At 32.7% G+C, this 25,092-nt stretch overlaps 1 protein-coding gene across 1 annotated transcript in view; it reads left to right on the top strand.

Moving 5' to 3' along the window:
- The first annotated feature begins 1,043 nt into the window (after positions 1-1,043).
- LOC140054057 (vesicular glutamate transporter 1-like) overlaps positions 1,044-25,092 on the top strand; it is a 58,800-nt gene continuing 34,751 nt past the window's right edge. Inside the window, exon 1 of the mRNA XM_072098880.1 lies at positions 1,044-1,457. Coding sequence (XP_071954981.1) covers positions 1,369-1,457 — 89 coding nt within the window. The 5' untranslated portion in view covers positions 1,044-1,368. The remainder of the gene's footprint in view (positions 1,458-25,092) is intronic.

Genomic DNA, 25,092 nt, shown 5'->3' with positions numbered 1-25,092 from the left:
ATGTCTATAAACTGACCAATTTTATTTATTTATTGTAATTTAAATAACAATTAAGACCATCTTTTACGTGAACCACATGTAAATTTACAAATAACGCATAATACGTAACTATACAGACCTACATCCATTCGTCCCTGATTTGAGTATAGCTTACTGAAACTTTAAAGGCCTATATATATTGGGTTACATAAAGACAGCTCTTATTGTAAGCGATCTTTCTTTAGAAAATGTTGAAAATATGAAGAAATTAATAATTTGATAGATTTATATTACTATTACTATTATAACAACCCACTCATGGGTGTTTTTATTGTAGGTTTATTTTATACGGTGGTACAACATTGCCCACTTGATACTGATCGATATGATATCTCATTAGATGATTGGCATAATACAAATTATAATCCATACAATAATTATTATTATAATAATATGATGACATTGACGTAATAAATATGGCCGGATTACCTTAAGAGATGGATCTTAAAGGATGCAAATACATAATTCCTATTTAATGAATATTTTTCTCTTGTTAATAGCACTACACTGTTTAGCTAAACACAAGCGCATGTACTCTAAGGTGGAAGGACGATCGAATTATCCGCCCATTGTAATTACATAGAGAATATGAATGTAGTAATTAATTGATAAACTTGTGATTATGCAATGGGATCCATTTGTAAAAAAATAATCTGTTAAGAATAACCTAGCCAGTCCTCAAGGTTAGGAAGTGAATACGTACCGTCACACACATTAATAGTGTATAATTAAACTATAGCGCAGACGTACATACTACTTCAAACATTATTTTGTATGCAATACGAACACCGTTGTGGTAGTCAGCTGAAGTTATATCAATGAGCTTTCATTGGCTACAATATTATAACTGATGGTCACGATTCGACCAATTAGAATCACGATAAGTAAAGCAATCTTTACTTACGCGGAAGAATATTAATAATTGCATCTTCTCACGATACTTTGGCACTATTTTGAACCAAAACTGTGGATAGGTTAGCTATTTATGGTTGGTAGCACTAATCGCACAGGCTGTGCGATAAAACTAAACCGGACAATAACTTCTTGAGCTAAGAGCGGGTCCACTTCGTAATCTATTTTCAACAGTACAGTTCAAGTCGTGTGCCTCGCTTTACCTCTGCCAAAGCTTCCTCCTAAGGTTTCATTGACATCACAAATTATTGCTGCATTTAACAGTGTTTTAGATTTTCTATAAAAGTGTATTCGAAGATAATTTAATTTCTGTTATTACTCGTTTAGCCCTGGGCCTCTAAAGTAGAGTCTGTCATTTAACGCTCAATAATAAATGCTCTATAAACCGACGTAGATTGGAATTTTGCTTTCAAGAACATGGCAACTAATGCAATGAGGACACTTAGAGAGAGAGTTGGTAGTGGTGGACAGCAAGCTAAGGAATTTATAAACGTATCCATTGAAAGGTAAGACACGGAACTCATTATTTTATGTCAATATGTTTGTTTAAAAAAATTCACAAAACATAATTAAAATACACTTAGAATGGGATTGTTCACGAGGTTATCATGCCTAATGGTAAACCATAGAAGCATTAGTGCTAATAATATTACATATTAAGGAAAAACGAGCGAATCCTTTATGTATACATGCCGTTATAGTATTTTGTAGGTTTAGTGGAAATTCTTCTTATATTTTACATTTTCCAATAATACTATAATTTCCAAACCATATTACACAGTGATATTCATTGTACATACATGTATATTATCCTTAAAAAGTGTCTATGTTAACACAGTGACTAGTTATTATCAGTCAAGCGTATTTATAAAGGCGATATGAATTATTCCTGCAGTATTAGCACGCATACAGAATCGTCGATAAACCCTTGTTAAAGTGATCTTGATAGAAAGCGACAATATAACCATTCAAAACTATATTGTTTATTATTATTTTTAAATATGAAAACAATAGCAGGATTTTTACGTCTGCGTAAACACGTGATTCTATTTTTTTTGCCCGAAGCACACAATCGGAATGATCTGGTTATCTTATTAAAATAATTTGATGCCGCATTGGTGCAATGTATTGCCGTACTGTATCGATCCAACTTTTCAGCTAAAGATTAATACCATATTATTACAATTTGAATTATTTGCAACCATAATTGGCAAAATAATATTTGTGAATCAGACAGTTAAAAGTGTAAATGTGCTGATAAAAAGAAAGTATTTAAATCTGAACAGCGAAAACAGAACGATAAATGTAACCTTCGTTATATTTTAATTTCGTGCTAAACATTTTATTAACAAATGTGGAATCCTTACGTTTGATGTATGCAAAGTATTTTGATGCTGATGTTGGATAAAAATGGAGGTGAAAATTTATTACTTTACTTATCAATTGGTTTATTGACGATGATTGTGGATTATTAACTTACTCTGTTTAATTCAAAGTATGAAACACAATGCATAACCAATAGTAAATACTACCATACTAGTATTTATTACAAGTCTATTGTACTAACTCATAATCAAATTAATTTCCCCACAAACGAATAGCACAACATCAGAACCACATTAACAATCTACAAACATACTTCAACAGTTACTTCAACTTAGTATTTTTATTTTCTTGAGCTATCAAGAATAAGGAATAAGAAACCTTCATACAACAGTATAATTAATTCAACTAAATATGGACGAAACCTTTGATCGATTAGGCCAAATGAAAGAAATGGACCTGTGAATAATGAATGAATGAATATTATGATGAGAGAATTGGCAGCTTTAAGGTGATACAAAATACAGTTTTAACAAAGAGCAACCGTTTAAATAACATATTAGCTCTCAAAACTGGCATCAACCGTTTTAATTATCTTATAAGAAACAAATTTACGTAGGCCTACGTAGACGAACTTAACGAAATAGAAATAGAGAGAACATGTAAAAATGAAACGCTGTTAAAATCATGTTTGTATTCTTGGTTATTGCCGCAAAATTCGTTTATATTAGCTTGGGCCATAGCCTGATCTACAAAATAAATGACATATATATTTATGTCTGCTTGACATTGTTCAAATTTGTGACCAGCAAAAATACCACAAAATGTATATAACGACCGTTGGTTTTTGCGCCATTTCTTGTGGTGTGAATAGCCAGTATTCTAGAATACCGCAGTGATGTGAATTTCGGAGCTGAAAGGTTTTAAAGGACAGCACATGGCAGTGGCTTTTTGGTGTGTACCCACTAGATAATTACAATGATATCCCTATCATCAACCATGATTATCATTAGCACTATCATAACATATCATTGGCAATAGCCAATCAAATTAAAAATAATGCAACTGAGAAATTGAGTTATTATTAATGCGTATAGATGACACAAAAAGGCGGAAGAAATCCGTGGGTTGAGTATCGAGCATAACCTATTGATTATTTGACGTAAATTAAAATTAAAGCGCTCTCCAACTACAAAGATTCAAGTTTTAAATAAGTATCAATAATGTTGCTCACAAAAGATTACGTAACGTTATTAAGTTGCAATATTACGCTACGGACATTATTACAAAATATAATCCGTGTGTCAATCAGCGTACTTGTACAATGTAGTCTCTATTCCGTAACTATAAACGAATCCGTACCTTGAATGATATATCCCGTAGCAACTGGCCGGATAGAGTGTCTTACACACGATTTGATTTTATACAGTAGTATTCTAAACAGATATTCCGCACTAGATTTTGCAACACGAACTTAAAATCAGCATTTCATTGAACGTATAAATAAAACATTATTCAGATTTTAAGACGATGTGATCTTGTATCAATGTGTTCTAAACTCGAATACATGACCTATTTTGTAAACGTAGAATCAGTAATAATGGTTACAAACGTATCTTGCCGATTATTGACACCTTCCAATCTTCTCCATTACTGCGGATGGCTAAGATGAATTTTATAAGACCTGGTACCAATTCTTTTTTTAGCTTAGATATATAAATGTAGAAGAGGTAGGTGATCGAAAAAGACATTTGATAAATGAAATCGCCACCAAAAAAATAAAAGTCTTGTAAGAACAGTGGTCCTTTAAATTTGTCATTCACATTCATATATTATTTAATAATTGCTAACATTGTGGTTGGGTTTTTTCCAAAAATGTTATAGTTATATAATAGTATTTTTTTTTAAATTACAATAGGTCTACAGTGCCCAGCTTTAGTTGTAATCTCCTTATGTGGGTATATTTATACAGCAAATACTATCAAGGTTATAAAAATTGTATCTATCTCACATGATGCGGAAAAACCGGCAACCGATTATGTTTAAAATGCGTAGGATATAACACACGGTTAAGGACTAATAGGCCTACTGACTGGCGGCAATTCACGCTTTAGACTCAAACACTACATGGTTGAAAAGCAGACATTTCATATGCTCAAATGTATTTCTTCCATCCCCATATCAATGTACTGTAGTACAAATCGAAATATGATTCAACATTCAACCATGGGGCATTATTTACACAAAATTAACACAAACCTGTGAAACTAGCAGATCAATGTTCTTATGCAGGTAATTGTCATAGTTGCTGTAGGTATAGTAATTTTAGTATCATAGTCAATTCCAAAAATACAGTGTCACTTTTAATATTGTTTTTATATAACTTTAAAATCATTCCCATGATAAAGATGTAATTTTGTATCATAGAACTTTTACATATGTATAAAGATACAGTAGGCATACCAAGAAGGGTGGTCAAACCGAAATCAGCAATGAAGTGCGCGCGCGTTATTATTCGAGAATAATGGACAAATCAGGGAAGATTCCTGGACAAATACAGTAGCTCTTTGGTCCAGAACAACCGTGCAATGACACATCTAATTTTTAATATTACTTTTAGTCACTTGGTTCAGACACACACGTTCGGGCAACAAATTCAAATTAGTAAAGATTGCATTTTATCCGTAGTTCTGCATGATGGCACGTATTATAAGATTGCTGAGGTGTTGGTAAAACACAATGTCATTGTCAAATTTGAATACTGTAGCTTATTTTTGTTTTTAAAAACTGGTTTAGATAATTGTTACAATTATTTAGTTACTTTAAATGGAGACTCGAAGGCAATGTAATTTAAAGTGTACACTAATTATTCATATTTGATATAGTTTACTTAATTAAGACTATTGTTACCAATTAAGTATACCTTACTTAAGGCATGAACGACATTTATTATAAGTAGCCTCTAACAGCCTACGACGGTGTAAAATTGATACATTTCATGAAGTACTTTGAAATACAATATTCCATAATTACGTGACTTTAACGTTCATACATTATTCATAACTGGATAAAAGTGAAGTTCTTTATAAATAATTAACTTTTTTACTCAGTTTGGGTGCTTCGGGGAAATCAAATATTTTATTCATTAAGATTGCGATCGTTATTACTCCATGAATGTTCGATAGACAAGAATCTTAAAAGAGTTAATTACATAGTGCTGTTCAGTGATGCTGATAGTGTATACTCATCGTAAAGTTAAATAATCAAAGTTAAAATAACTGCTTAATCAGCTAATTTAATATCATTTATATTCAAGATTCAAGACATTACAAAATAATATGATTAATACCACAACACAAACTGCCCATATTTGTCATATTCTTGTTCTTAATACGGTAACTATTGCTACTTTCATGTCTCCATACATTCCATCATTATGAAATATAATATCAACACAAATGAACCTTACCGAATTATTATAACGCATTTTAAACCAATTAATTAATTTCTTTTCAAACAGAACGTTTATTAACGTTGATCGATTTCATAATTGCCAATACTTTTAAATGATTTGGACATTTAAATCCCTCTCTTGAAATAGGCAGGTATTACCTGTATCACTTTGGTCACCAAAACACCTGCATTGTTTTTATTAGAATTCAAAATAATTACATTTTGAAAAAAAAAATTGTTTACATGTTATGTGTTTGTTTTTGACAGATATTGGAGAATTTAAAACAAGTTTGTATATTAATATGATTAAACATCCGCAATTGTAATAAATTCAGATTTATTAACAAGTAGACGACTCGTATGACATTACCTCGTTGTAATCTAGTCAACTGAAAGATAATCTATCTCATAGAGAACATCTTCTATTATTTACGATGCCACATACAAATAAAACACGCAATAAATCATATCAGAAATATAGATAGAAAAATAAAAACAATACTTTATTATTATTTTCAAAGAAATATAACAATTTGAGACCTTTTGGTTTTCATTGCGTTTAATGATTGTCCTTTTATGAAGCAACTTAACAATATCCCAATGGTAACATAAATCAATAGACAGCACATGCAGATTGTACACAAAAAGGGACAACTTAAACAGAATATAAAATGCTATCTATTCTTTGGACATTAATAGTCGTATGGTTCGGCTAAAGTACGGTACTCTTCTTAAGCCTGTTTAAAAACAATATGTAGATAACATATACTAAGAATGGAAATGTGCACTAAATTGGCTAAGCATTATCGGTAAATGCTCAAACTCATCCACAGTAAGTACCTAATTTGCACTTAACGGGATTTAAATGTATTTGTTCGCTCAATCGTTATCTTCCAGAAATTACTTCCTGGTGCAATAGAGAGCAGTTATTGAATTATAATACACAGGGTGGTCGAGAAATTAGGTTACTTACTTTCGACCAATAACAACCAACTTACATTTACCTAAGTATGTTGCCATGGTAGTCTTACAAATAAAGGAAATGTTGTTAAATGAAGAAAAAATAACTTGAATGAACAACTTTTACTAAACGAAATACCCAAAGGACAACTGATTGAGATAAAATAGCTTGTTCTTTTTTTTATACGTGATGTACATCAAACAGTACTGTTCAGCGCGATAACATGTTGATGAAGAAAGAGAAATAGCACGAAAGTTTATGTTAGGACATTTATAGTTAGTATCGGTAAAATCTAAATTTCTCATCTTTGTAGATCTTTACAATTACATATTGAATTCTCAATTTTGTGCTTGATGGTTTATTTCACCTTTTCCATTTTTAGAATTTATGACCAAATATCTTTATTTTGTATATACTGAATATTTGTATGAGGTCTGAAATGTTGTAAAGTTTCTTAAACTAATTTTCTAAAAATCTTGTTTTCTCCATAAAAACATTATTAGAACTATGCATTTTATGTGTTTTAGCTTTAGAGTTGACCAGCTATTTGCTATCGGGTATTCCTTTATTCAGTGTTAGGCCTACTCAGTTTTCAGTGTTGCTCCTAAACCATGATCTTTTCTATTAGACTTGCATGCATTATAATTATAAAACCTCTATATATCTTATCAGAATACCAATGCTACTCTTTCAGTCAGTGTTTTTATTTGTACCCACTAGCAGATTGTTTTTGTATTTTATTTTGTACTCATAACAGCAATTTGAGTATTAGAATAAATGAATATAGGCCTATAGTAAACAGGTAATAAAATATTAACCAAAAAAAGGCACCCAACAAGAAATAATATGATGATACGGTTGACATAGAGACTCGGTAGAAACGACGCATCAATTATGTCACAGACTGTCACGTTTTACCACTTACAATAAACTTCATCATATTGTAATATTTATAAGTAATTCCACATAAATGTGTTAATAGGCTCCTAAAAGCGAACCTTGGTAATTCCGATACCTAAAAGGCTTAAATAATCGCAGTGAATAATACACAAACAATATTATAGCTCAACAATCTATTAATTCATAAATATTAATATTTTTATTATTCGTTCGATGTGACGAATACGTCGGGAAATCTTATAATTTGAAAACCTCAATTAAATTTACTTCCGTCCGTTTTCTGATAACTATAAATACAATACTGACCACAAAACAGCTTGGTCGTCATCGAAAGGGTACCATAATACTCACACGTCCTTGTCAGTATCATCACAAATTATCTTTTTTAAAATTATTATTATTTTCGTATTCGCCATCCATACAAAATCAATATTATCTTCATCATTTTCTTTTCAATTGAAAGTGTTATCGTCATTTTCATCATCACTATCATGCCTAGAGTATTAGTCAGACACCTTATTCAAACGTTATCTCATACGTTGCAATTTATTTAATCCCTAGATTCAAACCGAGTCTACCAATTCATTAATTATATATTGATAGTGCATATTGGATTCATGCATAGTGGAAGTAGATCGGTCCTGCTTCATTAATTCGATCCAATTACCTATGAAAGTAAGGGATTACCTAGTGGCTCCAGAGACGTAGAAAGTAAAATGAGACGAAGTGTGCTTGGATATTTTGAGATAAAAAGACATACTGAAAATAGTATAACTGTATAAAATAACATATTTAATACGTTCATTAGTAAAACCACAAAAAAACGAACAACACGGGCGTTGAAACACTGAGAAGGACGTCTTTGGTACCTAAAACTTTCCTTGTGTATTCGAGTGACAGTATGGTTGGCAATGTATTTCCGAGTTGTATGTCTTGGTCAATTGATTTGTTCGTACAAATTGTTTGTTTTGGTCAATAATATCAGCATGGTAACATGCTACGATTGTTACAAATAGATTTATCAATTTACTTATCTGTGACCAAGTTTTTGTGTCTTTTTTCTTTCTTTCTCAATCACTGTTCTTAAAGGTGGCAACGGACAAACACTTAGGATGTTCTACATACAAAAAGTACCGTATTTCACGTCTGGTGTTGTCTTTTGTCATAAGAAAAAATCTTGTTAACGTCGACAACATTAAGCCATCATTACGTCATTGTCGAATGATACGAGAGATACAATATTTCGGCATTCTTTCCACCACTGTGAAAACTTATCCTCAAGATATTAACACATGATCAATCGATGCCCTTGGTTTGATTCCGAACGGAAACGAATCGGATTGGTTTCGATTTGGAAGAAGCTGCCGATTTTATGATCATCTCCCTTTTGAATTTAACTACTATTTGATAACCTTTGGTTTTTAATCACTAAATGCAAATAGTATGCCTATGCCTTCCGAGTAAGTCGATTTGCACTCCTTCGGGATGTTTATGTATAGCAATTTATTACTTCTCTCATGTCAAGCGCAAACAAGTCCTCGTCAGCGAATATACTCCATGTAAATACGACATAACTGCAGTCCAAACATCAATAATTGATCACGATAAAAACCGAATGTAGGTCTGTCATATTTCACATGTAGAACCGGACAAAACAAACATCAATTGCTTTAAATAGTTCTGTAGTATTTTATGGTATTTTCTTCAGAGTTATGTAGATTTTATGCGGATAAAGTGCAAACTTTCTGTAATCGTTCAGATGAAAATATTTTTAATGATAATATCATAATTTATTTATATGAATTTGTTTAATGAATAATTGTCTGAGATAATGTGCAATGGAAACAGCGAATCCTTAAGTCAATTCACGGTCATTTATAACAGAAATATTGATTTCAGGTTTAACTCGTAAAGCCCAATTAAGTGAGCAAATGAAAAACAATATGCCAATTTGCTTATTTCGTTATGTAATCTGATTATAATCGTATTCATTGCAATAGAAATACAATAACAAACAATAGCACTTTAATATCAAATTCAACCCGAATATTGTACGGTATTATGTAAAGATACAATATAGTCCGTGCAGTTTCTTGTCTCAAATGGGTATACATTCTGTATAGAGTCTCTTTTTCAAATACACTAAAAATGAATATATGTGTTATGGATGAACATGTTGCCGTCCCTTGATATGAAATATCTCAGACTCGCAGTTTATTGTCCCTATAAAAGACACTGACGATAATCGGCTGGTAAGTTTAGGAAACAAACATCGACCATCAGCTAAAATAAGTTAAAAGTATTGTGTAAGAAATACACTAAAATACAATAATTAAAATATGCATTACCTTTTAAATTTGACATTGTACAGATCCATCAAAACGCAAGCCAGCTTTGTATTAATACCTCTATAAAAGTATATAGAACGAAGCGATGCAAATCACGTGGTTTTAATGAACACTCTTGTCAACAATTATTCTATGACATGATTAGAAATAAATTAATACTAGAATTTCCAGTGCGTGATTTTGTAGGTATCATTTATCATATAGTGTATACATATTCAATATTATGTTATAGTAACTAGTCTTGCTAATCAATTTATGATATATTAAATGCTTTCTAATGTATATAGGTAGCTACGGTTCTTTTACAATAATCCACTTTATACTACAACTTATTTATGTATTAAGATTGGTAGGCCTACTTCTATTAACATCAGAACCAACCAGCCAATCAACGACCCTCATTGGGTCCCCCATATAAGCCTAATAATACACTGGAGTTTGAGAAACTGCTTCTTAGTTTACCCGGGTAAATCGGTATTCACTGAAGTTAGCAATGAAGTCAACTTACCCGGGTAAGTCGGTATGCACTAAAGTTAGCAATGTCAACTTACCCGAGTAAATAACTACACCTGAACGTGACCTTTAAATTGGCTTGGTCTTGCTTCCTGAATAGAACATGACCTTCAGATACATAACCTGGTAAAGAAAATGAAACAACTTTCCTAAAAAGCAGAAAAAGAGCAATAATATCATTTCGATTTCACATACGGGAACTTTAGATAGTACACGGCAGGCCTAATACACTTTAGGCACACAATCAAATCAAATCAACAAAAGGTCTTTGGATATTTTATAATACGCAAATGAAATGGAAAAACAAGTTTTAAGAGAACGACTTTGCTAGATATGCATTAGAACTCTCTCGTCAGCCATCCCAGTCCAATTATCGATGGTCTGGGCATTGTTATTTTCCAACTCAACCTTAATTAAACCATAATTAATTAATTAATGTTGTCAATCGATAGAAAATATAAAATCTCAATCCAATATTGTACACTATATAAAAAAGAACAATTGGAAAACTTCGCCCACCTAAACTGTCTCGTAATGCTTAATTTAAAAAAGGTTTCACGTTAGGTTAGTGGCATGCCATATATTTCTTGTATGAAAGTGAAACAATTTGACCGTAAAGTAAAACTAATTGGTAAAAATAATAACGAATATTGCTTTTGAATTCAACTATTTCAATATAGGTCAATGCATTAATGAGTGTAGGTGCCAAATAGTCGTGTGTATTCAAATTTATTCAATGCGTGATGTGTTGGTACTTCACAGATAAGGCTTACGGAATTCTGAAATAAAGAAAGAGAATGATTTATTTTAATTGCAAACCGACTGCATGTCGTGAAAATTATAGAAAAGAAAATTTGCAAAGAATGTTTTGTTTAGTATGCGATAATAAGCAATAATCTCAATAAATGAAATTGTTTGTCGTAAATCACCATCTCATTAGTCTAAGTCTAATAATAACTTTAATCTTCACTCGATGTTTCGAATTCCTGCAAGTTTTGTTGAAGAGAAAGATGACAGAATGAAATAATAAAACTTGAATATTAGAAAATAAATACAGAGTGGCCCGTATGAATTATCAGAATACGGGATCCATGTGCCGTTAGGAGACATGACAAGGTGAGATCTGGTCATCCCAGTCTTGATTTGTTAACATCAATTAACCATAGCTCTTTCAATTGTCACCTTGTTGGGTGCTTTATTCATCGATGGTTGCTTCTTAAATGTATACCATTGTCATAATTTTGGGTTTCCACAATTACATTATTACCAGTTGATTGCATCTGGGTTTACCACGAGTATCACTTTCTGCTTGCTTCTGTGTTATATTTCTGGGATTATCCAATTAGGTTTCTCCTGGATGCTTCGAATGGTTTTATTCTACACAGCTTTCACTCGCTGCATCATTTCTGTTTGGGTTTATAACATACTACTTTCACCTGTCTGGCTCCTTCTAAGTTTTTAACATACCACTTTTACCTCTAGGTTGCTTCTAAGTTTATAACATAAAACTTTAATCAGGCTGGTTGCTTCTAGATTTAGGCCATTCCACTTTCACCAGGCTGGATCCTTATAAGTATATAATATACCACTTTCACCAGGCTGCTTCCTTCTAATGTTATAACATACCACTTCACCAGGCTGGTTGCTTTTATGTTTATTACATACCACTTTCACCAGACTGGTTGCTTCTAGGTTTATTACATACCACTTTTACCCGGCAGGTTGCTTCTAGGTTTATTACATACCACTTTCACCAGGCTGGTTGCTTCTAGGTTTATTACATACCACTTTCACCCGGCAGGTTGCTTCTAGGTTTATTACCTACCACTTTCACCCGGCCGGTTGCTTCTAGGTTTATTACATACCACTTTCACCCGACTGGTTGCTTCTAGGTTTATTACATACCACTTTCACCCAACTGGTTGCTTCTAGGTTTATTACATACCACTTTCACCAGGCTGGTTGCTTCTAGGTTTATTACATACCACTTTCACCCGACTGGTTGCTTCTAGGTTTATTACATACCACTTTCACCCAACTGGTTGCTTCTAGGTTTATTACATACCACTTTCACCAGGCTGGTTGCTTCTAGGTTTATAACATACCACTTTCACCCGGCAGGTTGCTTATAGGTTCATAACATACCACTTTCACCCGGCAGGTTGCTTCTATGTTTATTACATACCACTTTCACCCGACTGGTTGCTTATAGGTTTATTACATACCACTTTCACCAGGCTGGTTGCTTCTAGGTTTATTACATACCACTTTCACCCAACTGGTTGCTTCTAGGTTTATTACATACCACTTTCACCCAACTGGTTGCTTCTAGGTTTATTACATACCACTTTCACCCGACTGGTTGCTTATAGGTTGATTACATATCACTTTCACCAGGCTGGTTGCTTCTAGGTTTATTACATACCACTTTCACCCGGCTGGTTGCTTCTAGGTTTATTACATACCACTTTCACCCAACTGGTTGCTTCTAGGTTTATTACATACCACTTTCACCCGGCTGGTTGCTTCTAGGTTTATTACATACCACTTTCACCCGACTGGTTGCTTCTAGGTTTATTACATACCACTTTCACCCGACTGGTTGCTTCTAGGTTTATTACATACCACTTTCACCCGGCTGGTTGCTTCTAGGTTTATTACATACCACTTTCACCCGGCTGGTTGCTTCTAGGTTTATTACCTACCACTTTCACCCGGCTGGTTGCTTCTAGGTTTATTACATACCACTTTCACCCGGCTGGTTGCTTCTAGGTTTATTACATACCACTTTCACCCGACTGGTTGCTTCTATGTTTATTACATACCACTTTCATCCGACTGGTTGCTTATATGTTTATTACCTACCACTTTCACCCGACTGGTTGCTTCTAGGTTTATTACATACCACTTTTACCCGGCTGTTTGCTTCTAGGTTTATTACATACCACTTTCACCCGACTGGTTGCTTCTATGTTTATTACATACCACTTTCATCCGACTGGTTGCTTATATGTTAATTACATACCACTTTCATCAGGCTGGTTGCTTCTAGGTTTATTACATATCCCTTTTACCAGGCTGGTTGCTTCTAGGTTTATTACCTACCACTTTCACCAGGCTGGTTGCTTCTAGGTTTATTACATACCACTTTCACCAGGCTGGTTTCTTCTAGGTTCATAACATACCACTTTCACCAGGCTGGTTGCTTCTAGGTTTATTACATACCACTTTCACGAGGCTGGTTGCTTTTTAGGTATATTACATACCACTTTCACCCGACTGGTTGCTTCTAGGTTTATTACATACCACTTTCACCCGGCTGGTTGCTTCTAGGTTTATTACATACCACTTTCACCAGGCTGGTTGCTTCTAGGTTTATTACATACCACTTTCACCCGACTGGTTGCTTCTAGGTTTATTACATACCACTTTCATCCGACTGGTTGCTTCTAGGTTTATTACCTACCACTTTCACCCGACTGGTTGCTTCTAGGTTTATTACATACCAATTTCACCCGGCTGGTTGCTTCTAGGTTTATTACCTACCACTTTCACCCGGCTGGTTGCTTCTAGGTTTATTACATACCACTTTCACCAGGCTGGTTTCTTCTAGGTTCATAACATACCACTTTCACCCGACTGGTTGCTTCTAGGTTTATTACATACCACTTTCACCCGGCTGGTTGCTTCTAGGTTTATTACCTACCAGTTTCACCCGACTGGTTGCTTCTAGGTTTATTACCTACCACTTTCACCAGGCTGGTTGCTTCTAGGTTTATTACATACCACTTTCACCAGGCTGGTTGCTTCTAGGTTTATTACATACCACTTTCACCAGGCTGGTTGCTTCTAGGTTTATTACATACCACTTTCACCCGACTGGTTGCCTCTAGGTTTATTACATACCACTTTCACCAGGCTGGCTGCTTCTAGGTTTATTACATACCACGTTCACCAGGCTGGTTGCTTCTAGGTTCATAACATACCACTATCACCAGGCTGGTTGCTTTTAGGTTTATTACATACCACTTTCATCCGACTGGTTGCTTCTAGGTTTAGTCCTATAACATACCACTTTCACCGGGCTGGTTGCTTTTAGGTTTATTACATACCACTTTCATCCGACTGGTTGCTTCTAGGTTTAGTCCTATAACATACCACTTTCACCAGGCTGGTTTCTTCTAATGTTATAACATACCACTTTTATCCGGGTGGTTGCTTCTAGGTTTGACATACCACGTTCAGCAGACTGGTTGCTTTTGTTTCTTGGTTTATAACATACCACTTTCTTTCAGGTGGTTTCTTGGGTAAAGTTTATTATATCATTCACATGTTGCTTTATGTTTCTGTGTTTATAACATGTAACTTCCAATCAGCCGGTGGCTTATGGGTTGGCTACACGGTTTCAGTTGTTGAATATATAGAGATAACAGGCTAATATACAAAAGAGCACTTGATTTAAATACAAATAATTATTTCGAGGATAATATGTTTGTGCAAAGGGATGAGACTCCCCTCTCCCCATCGCTTTAGTATATATAACATTGCAAGGCAGAAACAACAATAATAATATTAAATATGGTTAAATGCACAAAGTATCAGTAGTAACATGACAACCGGCAGGATCAGCAATGAATTGCTCATTACAGTCACACTATTCACTGATCATATGTTTTCTTTCTATGCAATAGTCTAAACATTCCTATAATTTTAATTTGAAATGTGATTAAATTTCTTAAGCCAGGTCATTTAATCCACTCCAATTTGTAATTATCGTCCCAATAACCTTTCAGAAGACAACACCGATCGCCGACCGCAGCTAATCGTATTTTCCCCCGGGAAATTATTTAATTTACAAAATCTCGATGGCGCATGTATTTTCGTATAGAGTCCTATGGGGACAGAGTAAGTCATGAATGAACAGTCGATCCGATTAGCTTAAGATGGTTTGATCTTTAGTACATCTTGGATACATACTGTAGCAGTCCATAATAGATAAATAAATCTAGAATATACTACATTAAAGGATCAAACGTAGGCTTATTTAATACTGTACAGTACAGTAAGCCTGCCATACCACATCTTGGGAGAGACAACTCCATGTCATTGAAAGTGTAGGGAATACTGATTATCTAGGCCTGTTGTACTCTGAAAACCGTGCAATCTTAATTCACAAATTTGTGTAAAAAGTTACAAAAACATTATGTTGTTGTTGTTCATGGTTAATTGGTACGTTAAATATAATGTATTCTCTAATTTATAACCTTTCTTTTTATAGTGGAAACCACAAATGTTATCATTTCTCTTTCAAGTGTTTGTAAATAACTGTAAACATTCCTATAGCTGTGTGAAAATTGGTTTATATAGTGTTTATTCAAGTTAATAATCATGTTTTTATTTAATTCAATCATCATAGTAATTATATTATTATATTAGGCCTATAACATATTAAAAATGACAATTTAGGTTTATAATAATATTTCGTAAGAATTGTTTAAGATTATATATATATTAAAAAAAGTTGCATTATTTAGGCATGTCTCGCCCAACAGACCAGTCTAATAAAAATAAAGATTTTGACTTTTAATTGAATTAAAACATATTTCAAATACATAAAATAGAGAGATTATTAATCAGCCTTTAATTATTGTAACATATATGTACAATTTCAAATTACATTTTTTCTTCAAATTTTAAAAATTAATATATGTTATGTATATGCTGTATTCATATAGTGTCTTATTCAAATAGAGCTTTATGATTCTCGTTACACACATGTCTATCATTCAAATTACTTTTGTATTGGAATGAGGCAAACCTTATCTTCGAAAAGCTATCTAAAAACAGTTCAAGGTTTCAAATTAGCATTTAACGCCTGCTGTCACAATTGTATCGTCTTTAATCCGTGTATATGAAATATAAACAATACGTTACCTAGTGTGAGGTGCCTATATTATTTATTGTATCGGATATTGACTGTTGATTTGAATACAAGAAAGTAATTATACCCACGACCTGCTAATGGCGGTTCTTTTTTATTTTTGATAATAATAAATAGATAATAAAGGATCCAGCGATCATTATGTTACCGTAATTTCTAATTTTCAGAATAAAAAAGGTATTTTAGATTTTATATTGCCTACTAATTATAAATTCAGAAAATATATAAAGTAAAATCGAGATCATATACAATTTCGTTATTTTTCCAACATTTTTATTTATGTTTTTAATCCGGAATTACAATTAATATTCTCACTTTATGGAGTCGAATCGTTTAGCCAAACAATAATGCATAGAAGATAAAACATGTTAAGATCAGGAAATTCTAAATCTATTGAGTAGGAAATGTTTGATAATAAGTATTGGCGATTCAATATCAACAACATACAGACCATTTAGGTAAAATAGTAACTAAACGTTGACAACAACACCTAAATAACGTTTTATGAATCAATATCATTTTTATTTCAATTGATCTTTTTTAATCTGTCACTTTTACCTTTTTAGTTTACTTCATATGGTTACGAACGTCCTTTCCTACTCCAAGGTCTTATTTGGTAAAAGAACAAAAACGTATTGCGTCGTCGTTCATTATACTATATCTTTGTTGCATCATCGTCGATTATGTTTCATTGCAATTTCTAGTGACACACGAAGTAAATACACTATTTCCAAACTAAATTCAATGAATTGTCTTTACAACTTTTTTTTTTTATTTCACATCTTTTGCTTTTTATTGAACCATTTTTATTTTAAAAATTAATATTTTATATCTTATTTTGAATGCTTTTGTACCTTTTTATGTTTTTCCTACATAATGTAGATTATGCGTATCCATGATCCATTAAAAAAAATCAGTACTGGGACACTAAACATGTTATCACATGCAGAATAAATAAATAAATCGTTTACACACAAATTGTAAACAGTTTACCTATCTTAAATAATATTAAAACTGAAATTGTCTTTAGATCATAAAATCTAGTAGTATTGAATGCGATTTACCGTAAAGTACTAATAAACTAAAGGCGATTTATTTATTGGTCTCTGGTAATAAATTCCGCATGTCGCTTAAAAAGTAAATTGCAAATAAAACTCATTTAGTTTAATGGTGATTAACGTAACATTTGTTGGGGCAGTGATAAATGCTGTAATAAGCACTTTTATAGTTTCAATCAGCAAATAGTAACGCATTGTTTTAAAGAAAATATAGCCCTAATCGTGCCACCGAATATAACCGAATAATGACATTATAATATAATTACTTTGAATTGTAGTTCAAAACAATGTTTTATTGACTTCATGTTTTAGTTAATTTTAATCATGATTTTTGAGCAGCAACGTGTGCCCCATTTCCATAAATCGTATAACTTTTTCTCAAGGTTATTTTTAACACATTTTTATTTTTCACATTATTTTGTTCTGAATATTGTGAGTGTTTGTTTACATTTTTTCTACATAAAAAATAAAAGTGATATCCCCCAAAAATGTGAGACATACAACCTAAAATAATACTTATATAACTTGAACTATGCCCTTTAAATTCGTCAATATTTTCATGTACATAATTAGCAGCGAGTTTGTGCTATGTCAGGTCTAAATGAACAGTTAATTACTTTGAGGATGCAAATCATTCCCACAGGTGACCTTCTCAATTGCAACATGTTGTTTGAGATAATTCTCAGTGGAATAGTTTCTCAAGTTTGTAAACAGAGCAAAAAAAAAAGATAATATGAGTCGAAAATGAATTTATAAAATACCTGAATACTAGACCGATGTGAAAGCTTGGAGACTTCCTTACGATGTTAAATAAACATTCACTTTATTACATTTTTAACGTTTTTTAATCATCGTGAAATTAAACACTAATAACAATTGTGACACTATTGTAATAATAGTTAACAGTCATCTCATATCTCTATTGTTTAATTTAATTACTATATTCATTTTTTCAATTAAAACTCATTTTATTTAAAAAGGTATATCTTTTTTTGAGTGTTTACCGACTGACCGACCAACATACCGGCATAGTGAGCTGCAGAGTCGCGCTTGCACGCGACTAAAATATCACACATTAGTTTCACTCAGTCTTGCATAATGTATAATAGGCTTATATTTCAACTGCAATCCTACTGAATGTCTAGTTCAACCAGAAAGACAGACTACATTTCTATAGTCAATAGACAGACAAACCCAAGTTTGATTTACTTGCAGAAATGATCTATTATCGCTTTATAATGAGTTCATTCGTTTGTATTTTATCACAATTTCCGAACACTATTAACCGAATTTCAAGACATTCATGAGATTATTCCAAAGATAATATCAAGTCACGATAGTAGTTAGCTGAAAGAAGCACATTTTCGTATAAACTAGATCAAATGATATAGCGCCGGAGGAAGAGTTTTTTCTTCAGCATACACTCGATCAATATCAGTGCTGGACTTATGGTTCAGTCCACATCCAGAGGTTACACAAACTTTTCCTTTGTAACGTCTGGATAAATGATAGCAAACATTTAAAGACGTTCCATGTCCATTGTGCATAGTCTACTCATTGATATGGTTTATGTTATTATCAATACAATTGTTGTTAATGGAACGTTAGCCACAAGAGTCTATAATCAAAGACGGCCCAAGATAAGTGCATACTATGTAGTCCTCTTCAACATGATTACATTAATTTAAAGTACATGTTTACCTACTTAAACATTTTGTAAAGTTGTACGGCCTTGTATTGTCCTGGCTCATCTAATTATGTATATTTACGCCAAACCATTGATTTAAAATGTCATCATCATAATCATCATTAGCATCTTCATTGACATATTACTATTGTTTCATCATTATCAGTATGATATTTCTCATCCATTCATCTTCCTTACCTTTAACATAAATTGTGGTGCAAGTGTTTTGTTACTGTATATTTCTATCCCTTATATTATTATTATTACCATATTCATTCATCTTATTCGGCTCCATCCATATTATAATGATTACACATTATTTCATATCATATTATCGTATCACAAAGTAGGGCGTAGCTTATCAACAACAACTTTTATCAGTAGTTTTATTTTATTAATTCGCATCATTTAAGACATCACACGCGTTTATTATCGCATAAACTTTAGTTTTGTTCATTTTACAACACCTTGTCCAGAATCATGTCATCAAAATTTGCTTTTAAAGAAGTCAAGATTCACTCGATCAATATTAGTCGGCAGTCGTGGTATCTGTTTCATTTGGCGATTATTAGTAAGAAATTCAAGTAATAGTCGGTAATTACATATCTTTACTTTTTAAATCGGAGCGAACATTACCAACCCGTCGCTACACTTGGCAAATATTTAATGAACACGCTGTAACCTATGCGCTGTCAATATTTGAAGGCGCTTATTCATGTTAGATTAAAGTTTGATATACTCCAACACTGTGTTTTTCGAACAAAGTAATGCAAACATGTCAGTTGGAATTGCTCAGCAAGCTTTTTATCCGGCTGGTTCAATGAATAATTTTGACACATAATATGTCTACTCTCTGAAGGTGTCGGTTAATTTTAGAAATGGCAAATACAGTGCACTTTTCTAATTATAATGTCAGAGAAATCTTATAAAACAATATTAATCATCAATTCTATACATTAAAACTACAAATATAACAGTAAGTTAGATTTATTAGTCCTGTGTCTACTGTGGATATTCACAAGATATCACCGAATCATGCAGAATGGCATTACAATTCTAGGTTTTAATATCTGTTAAAATATGGAACTCCTCACAATTATTGTCATCTTTATTGTTTAAGAATTGACTTAAGAATAGATTAAATTGTTTCTGTATTTCCTGAGGCCCGTCCATCCTTGTACGTAATATTAAATAGAGCATCATGGATTATTAAAAACTACTTGCCACTAACCAAAAAAGTAACATGTTGGCATAACTAATAACTGCATAATAAAGCATTATAATGCTATACGTGTGGTTGCTAAACAGCTAGCAGAACTGTCGTTCTCATGTATTAGGTGCTACTACTCGAACCTTCATGGTACTACAGATTGTTGCCAGTGGGTAAATGGAAGGTACTTAAGCTGAACTGGAAACCGGTGGTGCACGAAAATTTCTCAACGAAACATGGCCGTATCATAAAACAAAGAATCAAGAATTATGATCAGTACAAGTTGTTAATATCGAATGCACGTGGCATTTTACGAATGTAATATGATCATGACCTGAAGGAAGATGATGTTTTAGAGAGTCAGTATATCTTAGTTAATATAGGATGTAATTGTTTAGACCAACAACATTTAATGTGGAATTTTGACGAGTTACCAGTAGTAAAATAAAAAAAAAACAAAAGAAATTAAATTAATTAGCAAAGCGCATTATTAATTTGAATAATCTAATATTAACCTTTGCTTGTTGTCCATGGATAGATATTTTATAATAGTGATATATGTATAATGATATGTTTATGTATCTACGGTATGTGTTGATACATGTGATTCATCATTATCAGAAAAAAAAAACATAAAAGAAATTGCCGCCAACAATAAATAAAAATATGAAATCAGATTAAGAATAAAACAATTATGATCCTCCAGAGGACCGAACTAGTGACCTAAAATATGCAGGATGGATACATTTCCTAGCCAACCGTGCAACTTTAATTGTAAACGGAATACCCAGTGGAAAATTGTTCGCTTCAACATGAAAACGCAGTTGTGCAGAACAGTTCTCACTTGTGTTTGGAATAATCTATAACATGCCAATAACAACGACTTTAATATTATCAATAGACAGTAGTAATCTTCTTCGCTTCATGCTCATCATGTTTAATAGGCCTATATTTTCACAAAATATCTATGTAAGATATATCTAAGTATACTGAAAAAACAAATGACATAGATAGTGCTATCGTGTAACCTTTGGGTTGTACTGTACAGTGCACAGTGAAGTTATCCTTGCTAGTATGCACTCAGTGTCGTGAGACTAGACCAAACCCTAATATCTCGCAAACAACATGGCCATATATAATTTCCGTTGTTTCTTTTCTCAAAATCTAATTTGCCATAGTAAGTTTTTTATTTAATTTAACGTTTAATATATAAATGTGCCAGAGATCATTAGCTTTGCAAACACTGTTTAGTGCATAAAACAAACGGGTCGTTATGATCGTTACCCAATTCAGTTTAGAAGTCTAGTTAGCCATTTCTCTATATGTTAAGTAAGTATAATTTCTTCTAGTTATGATTAGGGCCTAACCGTGTAGGCTACGGGAAATACAGCTTATCACGTATTGAAATACCAATGACTGTGTTTATTTATTTTTCTTTTACTGCTTGACCGAACTATTGATAATGATAACTTTAACTTATAAAGATAGTAAACTGTAGGTCTACTTGCTTAAATAACTTTGAATTTGCAAAAAAATATGTAAAGTAAAACCTTAGCCGTGCATCACAAATGAAGATTGACATAGAAGCGACGGCCAAGTATACTTATCTGTTTTACCTTATTCAAAGTATAGCATTTTGCTGCAGTTTGTGCGTTTGATATACCTTATTTATTAAAATATAATTATGGTCGAGAGCCACATACTAAGCGTACAAAAGGTGGCGTGCTATAAATAATTGATCAGACTTAGAAAGCAATTTAGCAATAGACTAGACAAAAAAATAAGATTTGTAAAAGATACGAAACAATCAGAATTAACTTGTTGAATTAAGTATTGGTATAAACACAGAAAGGCCTGAAATGACAAAGACACATTGACCATGGGTGAATTTAGATTAGAAAGGTTGTAGTCAGCAGAAATTAATGTACGGTAGGCCTACTGTTGGCCTATAAAAGTTGTAATTGTATTTAGGGCTAACAGCAATTACATTGGACGACGAGAAATACAGTGTGCAAGGGTGCATTTTTGAAGAGCACACTATGTGACGACAGAAAAATGAGTCATGAATGAACACTACATTCTAATCACTCTTGGTAAAATAGCACATGAAAGAATTAAAATTGTAGAATCTGTAGTAATTTAGATAGAGCTGTTGGGAACTGGCTTAGAAAGGTGGTTTACAAAATGATAGATCACTACGACGTAAGGAATGTGGCATACGACAAATACGGAATCGGTATTTTAGTCAAATCAAGCCTATATTCATCTTAATGTTATGAAATAATATTAGACATGATAATGTTTATACGCCAAGAAAATGAAATGTAAAAGTACGTATCTTGTCATGTTTGGCTGCAGTACGTTATTATAAATATTATATTATTATATAGTATATTTATTCTTAAAACATATTATTAACATTATTCAATAGGGAAATTAAACATATCCGTTTGAATGAATGAAGAAAATCCAAAGAACTAGGCCTATGCGTAACGGCATTAGCAGCGTATTTTACATAATATTTTAACGGCACTGCCAGCTTCATTCTTGATCTTCCAAAAAAAGTCACGAATGTCGGATACAGTAGTGAAACGGTAACTTCTGTGACTTGCGGCATTGATGATTAAAGTAAACGAACACACACATACAGTACTGATTTTAATAAGACATTCACCATTCGAGTATTGGACACTAAAATCAATTACATTATTTTCTATTGAAAGTGACAAAAAACCACTATAATTACTAAGGTAGACGGTTTTCATATCAAACACATGAATAACATGTAAACGATGTGGCCGATATCTGTTAATGGAAGTCCCTCTGGTGATTTCAATTGCCATGCGCTGATGCAATTTTTCAAAATACAATTTTCTATATTCTTGATTATGATATAAAATTATTTGTATTGGATATTTCCTGACATTGTTTATTGAGGTACTCATAAATCATTGCGTAATAAATAGTCCATTTTGAATATTTAATGTTCAATCATAAATATTTAAATTAAAAGATAGTCCTCGCTTCGGGTATTGAAGGAATAACAATTCACGTTACGCATAGTTGCAAGCTATTATAATGAATGAGAAATGTTTACGAACTATTTGAATTGGTTAAAGGATGTTTAAATTTGGACATTCAAAAATCATAAAACTATTGACATTCAATGTTTTTTTTTAACGGAAGATTTCACTGGTCAGGTAGACTCGTTTTCTTATTTGATGATGATTTGATCTGAAAATTGCTTTAGAATGTCACCCTTCCTTTTCGGATTCCAGCTTAGATACCACTGTGTTAAACCATTGAATATGTGAAGATTATGTCTATCAGAAGGTGATTGGAACATAATCCACATCCTTTTACCAATAGTTGTGACAGTTTTCTTATACAAACGATGTCGTCTTCACCCAAATAAGTGTAGAATGTCGAATGCAACGATCGATTCATATTTTATATATCCAAAAATATCAAACGTTAATAACCAAAGATATATGGTAGATTAATTTTAGATAACATGACATACGCTAGTGATAAATTGTGACATGGATTTCTTATGTCAGTATTTATAGTTTATCTAGCTTATTGGTTAATGAACCTTCTTTTAACATTCCATATATCGTACAGCAGTATAGTACATGATTTTTCCCTAAATATAAAAGGTACGATCTTTCCGCAAATAATTCCATTGGTTGTTGTACCTACTTTTGTTCTAACCGCATAGTAGCCTATAGTTCGAGTGCTCCCTTCCCAACGCACCGAGATATTATATTGGCGAGATCATAAATGCTACCTGGCGGTATTTCACTACTACCCATTTGGTATACACCAATGTTGAAAGATTGAACAACAATGAATCCATTATTATGTTGAAAAGTTTTAACGCACCCATTTCCTTAGTGGAACTCGGGTTTGGTGTCAGGGCATCAAAGAATAATAACCTCAGTGTCAGTTTGTTCCCGGTGACAATCAATCAAGTATCAATTCAAATCTATTTTATCGTCCTTAAGACTCGGCTAAATAATCAATAATAATTTTAATTTAGCGCCCTCTCTAACTGTCTTCAGTAAAACTTAAAAGCACGTGATTGTTGACTTTTTTCGATAGAACTAAAAATAATAAAGGCCTAGCTAGTAATAATATTTAACACTAAAATAAATATTATTTGAATTTTCTGTTACATAGGCTAGGCCTACATTCATTTGACAATCTTTGTAGGCATCAACAAAAATAAGCACGAATGTGACGCAATTAGGCACACCGTCGTCTAATCGATCAATAGCACGATAGGTGAGCAAATTAGAAAGTGATATGGCTAGATTAGGATGAATATCTGACAGCACAGATGGATACTTGATTGATTGATCGTCACATGTACTCGGCGAAAGTACGAGAAAAGACGACAAAGAGGCATGGAGGCGAACGCATTTCCGGTAAAATAGAAACGCACAGTTGACACATTAGTGTCTGGCATTTGAAGTTATATTTATTCATAGCATCCCAAGTTAATAAGAACAGAATTTCACCTACAGCAATGCACGGATGATAGTTAAAAACAAGTTTTCTGCACTCTTTCATAATACACTGACACTGTTCTTATCAGTCTTGTAAATGAAGACCATCCTATTAGAAATTATTTGATTGCAGTGAATCATTTTACAAATTGGTATAAAAATAATTTTCTCGAATAAAACCTGTCAACTAAATAATTAATTTATCAGTTTACGAGCCTTTTAAATTAGGTGGTGAG

Source organism: Antedon mediterranea, chromosome 7, assembly GCF_964355755.1.
Source record: "Antedon mediterranea chromosome 7, ecAntMedi1.1, whole genome shotgun sequence".
In the NCBI taxonomy this organism is placed as follows: Eukaryota; Metazoa; Echinodermata; class Crinoidea; order Comatulida; family Antedonidae; genus Antedon; species Antedon mediterranea.
Note: the sequence above shows the minus strand (reverse complement) of the source record. Positions and strands in the feature narration are given on the sequence as shown.